This window comes from Dermochelys coriacea, chromosome 15, assembly GCF_009764565.3.
Source record: "Dermochelys coriacea isolate rDerCor1 chromosome 15, rDerCor1.pri.v4, whole genome shotgun sequence".
NCBI classification, from domain to species: Eukaryota; Metazoa; Chordata; order Testudines; family Dermochelyidae; genus Dermochelys; species Dermochelys coriacea.
This window is the reverse complement of record NC_050082.1, coordinates 10,302,171-10,317,450: the sequence shown is the minus strand read 5'-3', so window position 1 is coordinate 10,317,450 and position 15,280 is coordinate 10,302,171. Positions and strand designations below refer to the sequence as shown.

The 15,280-nt window shown below is 47.4% G+C and overlaps 1 protein-coding gene across 11 annotated transcripts in view; it reads left to right on the top strand.

The window, feature by feature from the left end:
- MSI1 (musashi RNA binding protein 1) overlaps positions 1-15,280 on the top strand; it is an 88,395-nt gene that overhangs the window by 53,929 nt on the left and 19,186 nt on the right. For all 11 annotated transcript variants that reach the window (XM_043497996.1, XM_043497995.1, XM_038373927.1 and 8 more), the window contains 2 exons: positions 2,035-2,076; positions 3,934-4,026. In XM_043497996.1, the coding sequence (XP_043353931.1) occupies positions 2,035-2,076; positions 3,934-4,026 (135 nt within the window). The remainder of the gene's footprint in view (positions 1-2,034; positions 2,077-3,933; positions 4,027-15,280) is intronic.

Here is a 15,280-nt window from a genome sequence, read left to right as displayed (position 1 = left end):
CATGGCCTGAAAAGTGGTAATGAAGGGCCCAGTTGTGCCCTTGTTTACGCTTGTGAGGTCAGTGGGATTCCATGGATATAACCATGGGCACAAGTTGTCCCTAAAGGTTAGTTACTTGAAATGAAAGTGACAAGTAGTTAAATAACACCCCTAACCACTATCGGATACTGGTTACATTTTTTTAGGACATTATCTGTGGAACTCTGAATTCCTTGTGTACAAATCTTTTATCACATCCATAACTGACAGTGAAGTAAAACTCCACCAGATTATTGGCTTTAATACCAGGGATACAGGATGTGATTACCACCACTTTACCTTTTAATTATGAAAATTCCTGTACTTGAGGAATAGCCCCCTTTTAGTACCTTGAGTCTTGTATTGAACGCTCTCTCCTCTGTGAACCTTCAGTTACATGTCTGCAGTTGATTGGTCAGGCCTCGGTTTACCAGCAACAATAGATAGTTGTGCAGAAGAATTTGTGAAATTACTGCCTGCCCCCTCTCGCCAGGTGGATATGTTATCTCTACCCAGTTTATCACGCTCAGGGTAATGAAAAAATGAGGCCTGGGCTTAACTTTGCTGTGTATGAAAGCATCTTCTTGGCAGGAGCTGAATAACACTGGCTGAGAACTAAAAGACAGTAGATTATTGTTTTTGCTTATTATCTGCCATCGGCCTCTTGGTCTCCTGCCGTCCTCTGTCCTCAGAATTCACTGAGGATTTCTGCACTAGCCAGGAAGCCAGAGGATTGGAGTGGGAGGAAGGGGGAGGAGAAGGAAAGGTGCTCAGATGTCCCTATGAGGCACCAAGAGTGCATGTTGCTCTCTCTGTTTGGCGGTCATAAGGGGAGGTTTATTTATGTTCTTCACTTTTGCCTCTGTTTACTTATACGCTGAGTTTATTTATGTTCTAGGTTGTGAATGAGGATGGAGGTGGGAAGGCAGAGGGGAGTGATCTGAAGAGGTACTGAGCTTTGGGTTCCATCTGACAAATGAAAGGATGAACGAAGGGAGAAAAACCAGGCTGGAAAGTAGAACAGCAGCAGTGAGAAGAGCTGGAGAGATGCAGTTTCCTTGCAGGCTGTTTGAGCTGCTGGGCTAATGGGACAAACTTCTCAGTTCCTCTCCCAGCTACAGTCTTTTCAGCTGTGGGCTGAACAGACCCTCCTTTAGCACAGGGCTCTCTAAGCTCATTTGTAGATTTGGATAATTTCTAATGTAAAGTTGCTGTGTGTGCATTATAGTGGGTGTTTCGTTTTCAGTGCATTAGTATTTTCCTAGTTTAAGTTGTGGTGGTGGTAAGAATAGTGCAGCCATGCGTTCATCCATTGCTGACCCCAGCAGAATATGCATCATCTGGATATTGGTGCTGAGATAAAGGCACTCTAGTGGACAGCAGGTTTATTAATACACCAAACAGATAGGCATATCTAGCACAGTAGGATGATTGGAACTGATTGTTTTTATTGTATAGCATATAACCTGCAGAAGGGGCAGCAGTATACTGTGTGATTTGATGACAGGAGTCTGTATTGCAACTTTCTGTCCTTGGGACTCTTCTGTTTAGTTTACCTCTTCCTTTCTCATGTGAATCCATGCTTTTGGGGCTGAAGTTTTTAGCTTTTTATGTGCAGACCGTTTCCTGCTTCACTATTAACCAGGTGAGCTTTGCACACTTAGCCAGAGTGAAGGGGAGAATAAAGTACTTTGCTGGTACAGGGTGGCCAAGGTGGAGTCTGAACACAGAGGACCGGCTAACAGAGACTGCTAATCCCAGACTGCGGTGTTCCATCTTGTGCTGATCGGCTGCTGCTCACATTCGGATGGAACATTGCATGCTGGGAACTGTAGTCTCCAGGGATCACACCTCTATTAAAGATAAAGTTGTCTGCAGTCTACTTTATGCTCATTAGGTGTCTTCCTTGGATCTGGCAAACTATCACTTCAGCAAAGTTTGTGGAGAGCCTACTTTAATTGCCTACATTTCATGTATTAATGTTCACCTGCTCTCTCTCTCCCATGTCTCTTTCAGATCGACCCAAAAGTAGCATTCCCCCGCCGAGCACAGCCCAAGGTAGGTAGCATGTGCAGCCTTTACAAATTGAAAAGGTGTAACTCAAGGAACTTAAATCCTTTTTGTGCCTTTGTCCAGAGATGCTGGAAGGACAGTTTGGTACACCTGCCAGCACTGGTCCTTAAGGCTTTGATTGATAGTCTGGCTTAATTCCTACCTTTTAATGATGACCTTTGGTGCTCCGCCTCCAGACTTGCATTCTGTTGTGCATGGTCTAGCTCACTAGGGAGCTTTGGGATGCTCTTGTGATTGTCGGTGTGGGGTTGGAATAGTCCAAGCTCCACTCCACTATGGTTAGAGTGTGCTTCATGAGTGGAGCTGATGAAATGCAGAAGTCTGTTTAAGAACATAGCACCTTCTGCTCTTTGGTAGCCTGTATCTGGAACCTGAGGGCCTGTGAGAAACATGAAGTAGTTCCAATTCGTGGCAGGAGATATGTAGGATGGACTGGGGAGAGGTGTGGGAGAAAGACCTTCATTTTGTGGAATGTCAAAGTGCACACCAGCACTAGAAAGGCCAGAGAGAGAAGGACGTTGGGCTTGACCTGCACCAGGAAGGTGGGCGCTCGATGGAAGCCAGCAGCTGTGGAGGTTCTACTAGATGCTCAATGGGAAACTTTTAACTGCAGAGTGAAGAGCAAATTGGCAATTTGCCTTCAAAGTAGAATGCAGATTTGGGGGCATCTCACTTAACTGGGCTGGAGGACGAGAGCCTACAATCTCACCCCAAGTACTGCAGGGGGAGAACGGGCTGGTGAGGAAGAGAAGGAGAGGAGAGAATTGCAGAGTGGAAGAAGAGACTGATGTGGGGAGGAAAGCACAAGGGATCAGAAGCAGAGAACAATTAGTGAACAGGTATCCTGAGTAATGAGCCAGGAAGCACATGGTAGGAATTGGGTTAATTCCATTAAGCAGTTTGGTGACAGAAGGTGCTTTAGCGTTAGAACAGGCTGCTCTCCAAGCCTGGAATTGCTGCGGATTAGCCCCGTGCTCCTTGGGGTTATTAGGACCATGTGTTCCTATTGGAGCAGGGGTGTGTCCAAGGTGCTGAGGGGAGGATGCAGCTGGAGCATCAGTTCAAAGGACACCAGTGTGCTTCATCCTCGCAGCCATTGCCCCCCTCAGTTATTCCTCCTCAGTCTCTTGTGGCTGGGGGAAGAGAAAGGGGAGGGTTTCTTCCTTTGCCTTCTCCCAAAAGCACAAGAAGGCTTAACTGGGAGTTTCCTCTGGCTCCTTAAACCTGATGGCTTGGGAATGGTAGTGGAACGGAGCTTGTTCCCTGTAGGACTGGACACTGCGCAATTTGCAGACCCATGGGTCATGGAGATCTCCATCTCACATCACGGCCATGCTCCGCTTTCCCATTTCAGGATGACAGCAGTGCCCTGTGTGAGTGACGGGAGGGTTGGGAAGGAGATGGCAGCACTCTGCATGTTTGCGAGGAGGCTTGTGAAAGTGGGTGACTGAACAATTAGTGGGGAAAAGACTTTAATATGCTGTACCTGTCCCCAGGGGGTTAGATGGGAGATTAGTGGCAGTGCCCTGGCAAGTCCCACGGATAGTTAGTGAGCTTGTGCATGCTGGGGGTTAGGGAGGGAAGGGGTAGGAGACAGCTTGGGTGAGTCTGAGATTGCACTTGAGTGATGGAGTTCCCCAATATGAAATTTCTGGGGCCTGAAACATGTCCTTCAGTAGATACAGTGTTTCATTAGGGGACTCTGCTCCACTGCTGCAGGCAGTCTCCCAGTGGAATACAGTGCACTGCATGCTCTTCAGCTTACAAAAGAGGAGGTTTTGGAGATAGATCTTGTTCTCTAACTCTGTTTCTCCTATGAATCCCTGTCCTACCCTTTCCCAGATGGTAACGCGGACGAAGAAGATATTTGTGGGGGGTCTCTCTGTGAACACTACCGTGGAGGATGTGAAACAGTATTTTGAGCAGTTTGGGAAGGTAAGTCTGATGGGTGAAAATGGATCAGGTTGTCTCTCTGCTGGGCAGGAAGGGGTGCTTCCTGGTGATCAGGTAAACCACAGGTCAGCAGAAGGTTTGGGTGGCTGGAAGTTTCATGCAGGGGGTTGTGGCCAGATGTCTGCCCTGTAATGATTTTGAACAGAAGCCCCTTGCTTGCTCATGGAGTAGATGGAACCTGAGAGAGGGGAGACTGTGTGCTCTGCCCCCTCCCCTGAATCTCTCCAGAGTTGCCTCTGAGGCTTTGGAGTCCCATAGACTCATGGTTAAGGTGTTTGAAAGCTTGCTTTCATTCAAACCCTAGATCTGAACACACCTGAACTAAGGAGATGTTCTGATCCAGAACCAAACTGTGTAGCTTTGGCTTGTTTCTGATTCTCAGCCTCATGGCTGACCCCTTTGTAACTTTTGGTTAAAAAATAAATCTTTTGGGCTGAAACTTCTCTTGCTGAGTCTTGGGCCAGAAGTGACATTTTTAGGAAGCTGGAAGAAAATCTGGCGGGCAAGTTGCCCAAAGCTCCAGGTGGTTCTGCATTTTACGATAGCTGTTTTATGTCAGCTGATCATTCAAAACCAGATGGGCTCCTCTAACTCCAATTCAGTCAGTCCTCAATGAGCACATGTGCCTGTCACATGCTGGAAAACAAGTGGGGTAGAATTTGAAGTGATAAAGATCTTCCGTCTTAGCCTGTTATGCACTGGGAAGGGTGAGCATTTTGTGGTGTAATAGGTGCTGTATAACCTTACCACTTTCACCTTAAAGGATCTTTAAAGCACTTTATGCACTTAAGAAATAATGCAAGTTATTACAGATAGGGATTGCTTTGGTCTACTGCTGATATGCCACCGCTTCTGGGGTGGAGCACAGTAACTGTTTAATTATCAGTGCACAAAACCATTGCATAATTGTTTAGGACAGGACTTGAACGATACCATAGCCAATTAGAACTTCTTGGGGATTTTAGGGAGGTAGAATGTAATTATCTATGTTGGAATCTTGGTAGGACACAGGGATTAGTACCCTAACTTTTGCAGAAAGTGCCATGAAATGCTGACCATGACAGATGAGGACTTCAGTATCTGTGTCTCTTCTGAAAGAGGGCACCAGCAGCAGCCCAGAGGAGGGCATAATATGGTTTTATGGTGTGTGAATCCCTTAACGTTTGGAGAGAAGAAAATGGGTTGGAAAAGAGTATCCTCACCAATTAGCTGTGTCATATCAATGTAGCTTTCAGGAATTCTTTATCACCTATAAAGTTAGGTTCTTCTACTTGGAGTGGTGCTGTCCGGTACCTGTGTTTTTGTCTTGTAGAATGATTGATACGTGCATCCTGGGATGAACAAAATATATATCACAGTAACTTGCAGCTGCTTAATGCTTCCAATCAGTCTTGGGAGAAAGGGGAAGTGTTCAGTGCTCTGGGAATCAATATACACGTTAGTCACTTCTTTACGTTTTTTGTGAATTCTACCACAGAAAGTAAATGTGCTGTATCCGTATGTCCTGTTCCGTGGTAATGTCTCCAGAGCGCCATTTCAGGAGTCATGAGTCTACTCAATGGCCACAGAATCGTTTTGTTCAGTAGTTGAAAGTCAGGGTCACGCTCCTCTCTTAGCCTTAAGTTCCATAGAGCACAAATACCCTGCATCTAGTAACCGTCCCTCTGCCTTCCAAACAGTGTCACAGAACCAACCTCTCCCTTCAGTCATGTAAGACACACAGCATTTGTACATAGCTTTAATGTACTTTTATAATTAGTTTTAGGAACGCACACTTCTCCTTTCTAGTTTCTTGACTGTTTTGTCAGGGTTTGCCCAAGAGAAGGAACGCTACCAAAAAGACTGGCTTTAAATAATGCTCCTCTTGTCCTATGTTTCGTACTCCATAAAAGCACGAAAAGTGCCTTTCATGCCTGAGGGAAATGCTGTGATGGCTTGTAAGGGGCCTTTCTAAAAGGGCCCAAAAAGAAAACAGAACTTTTTGCTTCCATAGGCTTTGGAGGTGCAGTATTCTAGGAGACCTTCTGTGGAGGAGTGTCTAGGACTGTGTAATGTGTCTTTGAAACCTCCCTTAGAGTGGAAGCCGAGAGAGAGAACACAGGCAGAAAGATAATGTCTGAAATTAAAAGATGCCCCACAAGGAACTGCTCAGATTGGTTCCCCCAAGCTAAGGCTCCAGGTTCCTTGGACAGGACTGGAGAGAGAGTTCAGTAAGCCTCGTCGCAAAAAGGAAGAGTGCTCCAGAAAGCATCCTGCAGTTAGCTCTAGGTTAACTCTGATGTAATTTGCCTGCTTGGATCGTAGGAGTTTCCCACGAGGAAGGGCCTCTTAGATCTGGGTTGATTGGAGTGATCCTCTGCTTCGGAGCATCCTTTTGATTCACCTGGCCACTCCAACAGAAATACACACCCTCAGAGCTCCGGTGCGAGGGATGTCCTCATTCTCCGTGCCAAGCCCCAGCTGCTTCTTCCCAGTGGGATCATTTCCGGAGAGGCCCTCTCCAAAATGGTCTTCCTCTAGCCATGGGTGGATGGACTCCTTGGTGTTGTGGTTCTGAGGCAAGTCTGTGCCACCCTCTGTTCTGGGGGGCTCTCCACTCCCAGGAGATCTGAGTTCAGCATGGTATGATATCCAGGTCTATGAAAAGACTGTTCTGTACCAGTCAGCTATGGTTCCTCCTCATGGGGAGCCTTATTTTAATACAGTGACATCTTTGGAACCTTGTCACCTTGGAGAGCCCTGTTAAAGAATTGCCCAGGATCTCCTCCTTAGAAGTATCTATCCCTTGTTGTGTCTGGCCCTGTGGTTCTCCCGCATCTGTGATTTCTTTAGTGTAAGGAAATGAGGAGCCCTAGGTTGTCTCCTCCAAAGAAGGCAGTCTCCTTAGGGACTACCTGACATCTCTCTGGCTCCACATCCAGTAGCACCACTGATCCACAGGACATTGGTAGTCTGAGAGGCAGGAACTGGTGAGGACGATCCTCTAAGGTGCCCATGGTACCTTAGCAACTGATGAGACCGCCATGACTACTCCTTTCCCTCTTCTGTGTGACCCCAGAGCCTCCCAGGATTTGGCAGGCACCATCTGGCCTCTGCACCTTGATTTGTCAGACTCCTAGATCTTTCTGCCAGTTCCCAGGGAAAGGTTTCGATTGTTCTTCCAGAATCCTAGCCCAAGCTCAATTGTGATTTCAGCTGCAAGTGAGATATTTAAAGCTGGGAAGTTGTCATCTACTTCTGGGGACCAGAGGCTCAAACAACTGAATGTGTTTAAGGTGGAAGGTTAACTGCTAGGCAAGCCTGACCCAACAAGCCTAGGAATGTGGTAGATTCTCTGTCACTTTAAATCTTCAAATCAAGATGGAGTGTCTGTCTAAAGGATGTGCTCTAACTCAGCCAGAAGACATGGGCATGATGCAGGAATTACTAGGTGAAATCCTATGGCCTGTGTTATGCAGGAAGTCAGGCTAGATTATCACAGTGGTTTCCCTGGTCTTAAAATCTATGAACTGCCAGCTGCCAAGGTAGCTATTGCCAGATATAAGTTTCCTGCCTAATCAAAGGCAGGATCTTGAGCTCGGCACATTTGTGAGCAGAAAAATGGAAAAACAATTTAATGAGCAAATTTCAAATTTGTGTTGCCGGGTTTGAAATGGAACCACTTTCCATTTTGATCACAATATTTTTTTTAATTTCAAATCTTTTGGGGGGGGGGAAAAAACTGTTGCAACGGAGAACAAGTATATGAATGTTTTGTTTTTGTTTTTTTTGTAAACTTCTCTGACCTTTTGGCAAAAGAAAAAATGAAAAAGTGCACGTAGGGAAAATACTAGCCATTGCTCAAGAATTAAAGGGAAAATGGAGGGAGAGGGTAAAAACAACCCCCCGAAACTTCAAATGTTTGGGGTTTTTTTACAAAAAACTGGAAGATTAAAAATAAATCAATATTAAAGCTTTTCCTTTCAAAGAGAAGCCATTTTTGTTTTTTATTTTTAAAATGCTGTGAATGAAAAATGTTGACCAGATCTCTTTATGAGAAGATACAGGGATGTGTGGTATTGTTTAAGGAAGGCCAGGTGTCTAAGCATACTCCCAAAGCGTCCATTGATGTCTCAGACAGCACTATACTAGGACTTTGAACATGCTTGGATCCCTTAAGAAACACTCTTGGCTCCAAAACTCTCCTCTCCACCAAGATGCAAGTCAAGGTCATGGACCTGCCTTTTAAAGGAACCAATCTTTCCGCTCTGGGACAGAGGTTCTGGAAAGGATTAAGGTCACAAAGTCCATGGAGATGTCTCTGGGCTTGAGTCAGCTTTTATTTGCAGGAAATAGTTTAGATTTCACAAGGGACATTTTCAACAGTCCTTCCTGGAATCAGGCTACCAGCACTAGGGCTAGACAGTCTTTTTTTAAAGTGAAATTTAAAAAAAGAAACCGTCAGAGGAGGAAAATATCTTCCACCTCAGCCAGAGCTGGTGCTGCATCTAGTTCAGCAAGTGTGAGTATGCCCCAGAGGACCCCAGAGCAATTTTGGAGGACCCAGATCCTCAACTTCTTCCTCTTTTACCTCACCACTTGGGAACAACTCCCTTTTTTTTATTTTTAAAGGCATCTGAGTAATTTGTTTGGATTGCTGGGTCCTAAAGCTCACTGTATGGGGGTACTTCTTCCCATTCATGACAATGAGAAAACTCAAGCCCCCTTCCTTTTTCTCATGAGGAACTTAATGAAGAGCTCTTGGCCCTGTTAAACTAGAACCATAGAAGTGTTGTTTCCTTTTCTCAAGAAGGAATGGCGATCTGCACCCAATTCTAGAAATTGGAATGACTGAGCAATTACATAAGGAAAATCCAATTCTGCAATTCTCTTTTCTCCTGAGAGATTAATCCTGACTCCTAACCCTCCAGGCTGGTTTGAGGCCCTTGACCTTCACACTGATTACTTTCACATTTTGGTAAGGAAAAAGCACCGGAAGTACCTCAGAGGTTTGTGGTAGACAATTATCAATTAGTACAAGGTACTCAACCCTTCAGGCTGGTTACAGCCCCCAGAGTGTTCACCAGATCCGTGGAGGCGGTTGTGACTTGTCTATGTTGCCTGCGCCTGCAGGGGTATCCGTAGCTAGATGACTTGCTTATGAGAGCTCAGTCTTTCAGTGAGGTGGCCCATATCTTGTGCTTCCTCTGTATATCTCCCAGTCTGAGGGTAAACAAGGAAAAATCTACCTTGGTCCAGCCTGGGTTTTCACCTTCATAGTGGCCACCTTAAATTCTACAAGGGTTCTAGCTTGTCCATCACAGGGCAAGTTTTGAGATCTCATCCAGGCAGGGAACCTAGCCAGGTCCAGGCTAGAAGGCCCTGTGAGATTTTATCTTTAGGTGTTGGGCCAGATAACCGCTTGCACCTTTGTGTTACATGCACATGCACATCCATTAGAAGGCCAGGGATGTGACCCTTGCAAGGGTAGTTGAATCTGTACAAACTAGTAGTTCACAGCTCGGAAATGAGTGTTCCCCACTCTCCTAATCAAAAATTCTTGTGGACGCTGCTGGAGAATGTCTTAAAAATAATGTCCTTCTCCCCTGCTCATGATAGGCATGATTTCCTCTGCCCTAGGTTGGGAGAGCACAATTTGGATCCTTAATTGTCCACGGTCCACTTCAGGGATCAAAGCTCTACGTAAACTTACTACAACAGTGGCTCATCAGACTTGCTTTCAAATCCTTTCTTCCACAGATCAAAGGGCAACTGATGTGAATTTTTATTCACAACATGGTTGCAATTTACATCCCGAACAGATGGGGGGCAATTTGATCACCTCCATTGTGTCAGCAGGCAACTTGTCTTGTGGAATGCTACATCTGGAACAAAGGGGTTCCCTTTACTCTGCATCTGGCAGGCATGGCGCCAAAGATGCTACAACCAATGACTTGAGTCAGAAAAGCGCAGATCAGTATGAATGGTCATTCAGACTCTTGGTGGTTCATCTGATATTTGCCAGGTGTCCAAGGATCTGCTTAAGAGCAGGCAGGCACAGGCATGTCTATCAGACCCCTTTCATTTACACTGGGGGAAAAGGATCTTCTGTTCTCACTTTTCTGTCGACCCCAGAGCAGTGAGAAAGTTTCAGCAGGACTGAGCCAGGGTGGTGGTCTTAGCACTGGCATGGGCACAACACATGTACTTTTAGGAGTTTCTGTCCCTGTGCATGGATCAAGCAACCATTTACTCCTTCCCTAAATCAAGCTGTGTCGTCCCAGCAGTTTGCTTGATTAGTACACCAGGGCCTCATGTCATTTCGCCTGATAGCATGGCTGTTAGGTTTCCAGTTCCTCATGATTTACTACTTCCTGTTCCGTCTCTTCCTGAAGGTCTCATTCTTAGCAGCCATCACTCCTTTTACTATTTTTTAAAAAGATACGGTAGTATCTTTTCAAATGAACACGGGTCAGCTGATCTGCTGTTCGTGGGCAAGCCTTCTCCACTTCTGCCTTCAAAGTTCTTATTTGAATATTTGCAACTTTCACCAAGATGTCCACCTACAGAAGCTCACTCCAAAACTTTACTGGATTTTCCTCTGAATCAGTCTGCCCTTCCCTCCCCAAAGCCCCAGGACTGTATTAGTCCCATCAGCTCTTTTTTAAACTCAGTTTACTAAGTCATTGAAAAGGTTAGACTGTTTATGGCCTTTTGAGGGAAAACCTGGAGGCCAAGGCCTATCTGCTCAAAGGCTATCTATGTGGATAATACTGTACGTTCAGTCTAGTGAACTGGTTAACATCCCTCTGCCTAAACATCTCAGGGCCTATTCACCTGGCAGAGGGCAGCTTCAATGCCACGTGCTCATCTGTGAAGTGCTCATCTGTGAAATCGTAGGTTGCTCTCAGTACTGCAGCAAGATCAAAGGCCGACTTTGGGAGGGAAGAGCTTCGATTCCTGGTCAGCTAACAAAACTCCTTAGCCTGTTTCCTCAGGGAGGACACTGCTAGCGAAGCGAAGTAGGGCTCAGCAATAGCAATGCCATGAAGGACTAAAAGGGGGCTTCTTACCAACAGTTGACATTTTCTCTGAACAGGGCCTTGCGTAGGGCCCCATAAATCCTAAGCAGTAGTATTAAACTGGTGCCCTTATGCCAGTGCATTCGGTTCTGTGAATATGGCCCCTGCCTCCTTCCTAGTAAGGATGCTGCAGCATGCTGGATATGCAGGAGCCAACCTGCTCTTACCTGCTTTCCTGATCATAGGCACAGACTCCGCAGGTGGGTGCTCCAGGGCAGGAAAATTTAGTGGGTGCAGCGCACCCCCCGGTGCCAACCTCTGCCCTCCTAGCGGTTTTGGAGCGCTGCAAACAGCTGATTTGTGGTGTTCAAGCTCCAGGAGGGAAGGGGAGGAGGCAGGGAATGGGTGGCTGGTGGGGCAGGGGCTTGGGGGAAGGGTTGGGGTGGGGGCCGGGACCTGAAGCAGAGGGGGGGGGTTGAGCACACACACCCACACCTCCAGCAAGATGAGAAGTCAGCACCTATGGCCCCAGATTTTCAGGTGCCCTACGCAGCCGCGTATGCTATGTATGCCTAATGATGCCCCTGTCCCTGAATGTATTTCCTCCACAGGGCCACATTGTTCCTCCCTCCTCCGCATCGATTTGGTGCCCAACTCCAGATAAGGTTTCTGAAGGAGCTAGGGGGCTACTAATGAGGGGAGATCGTTATACCCTCTGTCTATAGAATGTGGGACTCGGGGGACATGCGTACGCCCCCTAACTACCAAGTAGTGCTCAAAAAGTCCTATTGCCATGTGATTCCTGTGGCCGAGCTCTGTGGAGGCAATCCATTTGGAGTTGAAAAGTTAACCTTTTCCTTCCCCCTAACACAGCTGAGCCTAGTGGTTGAACAAGGAGAAAGACATTATCTCATAGCTATAGAAAAAACGTAAGCCTTGAACTTCTGACCTCAGATGTTGGATAACTACAGCCTTGACCACTAAGCTAAACACTCATCTGCTGTGTTTCAACAATTAAAGCAACTATTTATGCAAGAGGGAGAAACAAGACAATTCATCCAGCAAAACTTTTGTTAATGCCCAGTTACCATTGTATGTTCTGTCCACTCCCCATTACAAGTGCATTACAACTGTATTGTTGGAACTGTAAATGCTATTTTAAAAAATCAGAAAATTCTGAAGTTACTTTTAATCATGTCCCAGTATCCCTGCCCACTTTCCCGATGTGGGCTGGAGATCACACCCTGCATTCCTGTTCCCACTGGGCAACCCCTTCCTTTCTCAGTACAAGCTCAAAATGTTTCTCTGTCTTCACACCTCTCAGCGCACAGACCAAAGAATCCCCACGCACCCATTGCAAACCACTTTTAACTCTGTCTGTCTCTCTTTCTTCTTGGCCAGCATATTCTGTGCTATCCCCCACACCCCCCTGTCCCCAGCCCCCTCTTCACATCCCTACCTATCCTCATCATACAGAGTGGAGATCCTTTCTCTCCCCCATGAGTACACTGAAACCCCCCCTCTCCAACCCTTTCTCACATCTCCTCAATAGGGAGTTGAGACTCCTTCCCAAGATGGGCCAGAATCTCCCCGCCCAGCCATGTGGTCCCTGGGCAGGATTACAGAATGAAATAATTTATCCTAATGCATATGCACAAGAGGGCGGGCAGAGTTGATATGGCAATAGGGTAGTGGGGGTGTGGTCTCTGGCCTGTGTATGGAGTGGGGGCAGGGACAGGATTCAAGTTGGTGTTGGAGCCTTAACTGAGAATTTGCTGCCAGACTTGAAATTCTTAACTATAATATTTTTATAATGGGTAGTTTTTGTGAAGGGAGTGGGGAGCAGAATACGTTCGCAGCCTCATTTGTGCACTGCAGTGCCTTTTGTTGGGGCGGAGGGGGTTTGAATTTCAACAGGATTTTGTTTTACAGAGAATAAGGCAGCAAAGCCCTCTCTGGGCTGTGCTTGTTCGTTTTAGTTTTGCTGGTTGTGTGCATGAGCGAGGGAAATCTGGGGTAACTCTGCTCCTGTTCAGCCCAACACTCTCTCTGTGAAATTGGAAGAAATCAGGAGGTGGCTCTGTCCTCTAGATGACTCCGTTTGGGGGGGAGCTCTGGGGAGTTGTGTGCTCCCCTTTTTCCTCCTCGACTTATTTCTGTGAGATTGGGGGAAATTTGTGCATCCCTCCTCTTTGATGAGAAGAGAGGGGGGTAGCTCATTGCTCCTTCCCTCTTTGGGCAAGCTTATGTTGGAATATGGGTGGGTGGGGTTGTTGGGGCAGCCCCCTAACTGGGGGGATGGCATTTGGAGGCCGGGCATGGGGTATGGTCCTAGATCGGGGCTGCTGTGCTGGGTATGCCATGGTATGAGGTGTAGCGTTGCACCAGCGCTGTGCGCCCAGGTGGTACCACAGGGGGAGCGAGGTGGCACTGAAAGGCCGTTTTGTGTGTGTCTGGGGCAGGGAGTGCGGGCGGCCCTCTCTCACACAGACCTGCGAGGCCGGCTCCTGGTGAGACTCGCCGCAGCAGGGTGTCTTTGTGTCTGTGCTGAGCGCTTTGCCGAAGAGCATTAGAGCTCGCACTAATCTGATCCAGCAGCTGGGATTGGAGGGGCCAGGGTTACCATGGTAATCAGGCCCCAAGAGAAGCTGTCCCCAGCAGCCTCTTTTGTTCAGGCCTAACTCGGCGTTGGCAAAGCTAGCGCGGCCCGGAGAAGAAAGGCTCAGGAGAATGGGCCGGGGAGTGGCAGGGATCCCAGTGGGGGCTCTGCCCAGAGAGGCACCCAACAGCCAGCCACAACAATAGCCGCCCGCCAAGGGCTGCCACTCACACTTAGCGCTTGGCCATATGAACTTGGCTTCTGGGGCCAGCCGGCCCCGCTAATCCCGCCTCCCCTGCCCTGGGTTTCCATGGACACAGAAGCCTGTTAAGGACACACATTAGCAGTTTGTGAGGTTGAATGTGCGCCCGGTGCGGTGCTCGGAAAGGCCTGAGCCACTGGGAATGTGCTGAGGGTTGAAGGGGAGCCTGGCCTTCTGCTCTCCAGGAGCTGCAAGCTCCACATCCCCTGGCTTCCATTCCTGCCACTGATCTTGGACAAGTCACTTTGCTGCTCTGTGCCTCAGTTTCACCATCTTTGAAATGGGACAAATAACCTTGACCCACCTCGCAGGGAGGCTGTGGGCTTTATTGGTTCATGTCTGTAAAGCACCCATGCTTGGCATTCCTAGGTGCGTCTCCCTGGCAGATTGAGCCCCCTGTCTGAACCCCCTGGCCTTGCCTAGTGACAGCAGGCAGCGGCAGCTGAGCTCACAGTTAGGCACTTCCCAGGTTTCCCTGCAGTTCTGCCATATTGTTTGGATTGCTTAGTTTTTTTGCTCTGTGGTTGAATTCTTGCTCTTTCTGCTCTTCAAATGGAAGTTTTTGTTCTTGTTTATCTTCCATCATCTACCTTGCTCTCCACAGGGTGGCGCTGTTTGAGTCCTGTGTTGTGTAGTTTGAGAAAATCTGTCAGGGTGGTGTTCGAGATGCAAAGTGCCTCCTTGCACTGTGTCCGCTCTGAGCTGCTGGAGTGAAGGGTATCCTGCAATGAGCTCCACTTGCGTTTTGTTGTGTGGGGTTTGGAGTGTTTTTAGTGTACTTTGACCTCAGGACAGCGTGAGGCTCTTAGGATGAACTAGGGCCAGCACAGCTTATTGAAGTGTCCTGGGAGATACTGTGGCAATGCTAGCCTGATAACTCCTCGTGATACTGTTGTGTGACACAGCAGGGCAATTACAAGGGAGTTTCCCCAGTAGGATGGGGAATTGCAAGTGGCCACCCCATGCTGGGACAGTCCTGGACCGCTCACGCTGTTCTGACAATGCACCTCAATCCTGACGATTTGTAACCCTGGCTGAGCCAGTTCTGAGCCTCTCAGGTTGCTGATGCACCTTAATTCTAACCCGCTGGTGTTCTAGTTTGGGCCTCTCCTAAAAGAAATTCACCAGTTATGCTGAATTGTGAGTCAATTTCCAAACTAGTCTGAGCTCACCAAACTTATTGAACCTATTATGCTGGAAAGATGCGACTCGGGGTCTCTAGAGGTGAAAGTCTGAGGAATCCATTTTGCTGCGTTTTGAACCATTAATTATCTGTGTACACATCTGTTGTTACTCTAAAAGTGCATTTGTGCTGATATATAAAATGGTCCAGGCCCTAACGGGATTTTGTTTGATCCTAGAGTTCCTGGATGG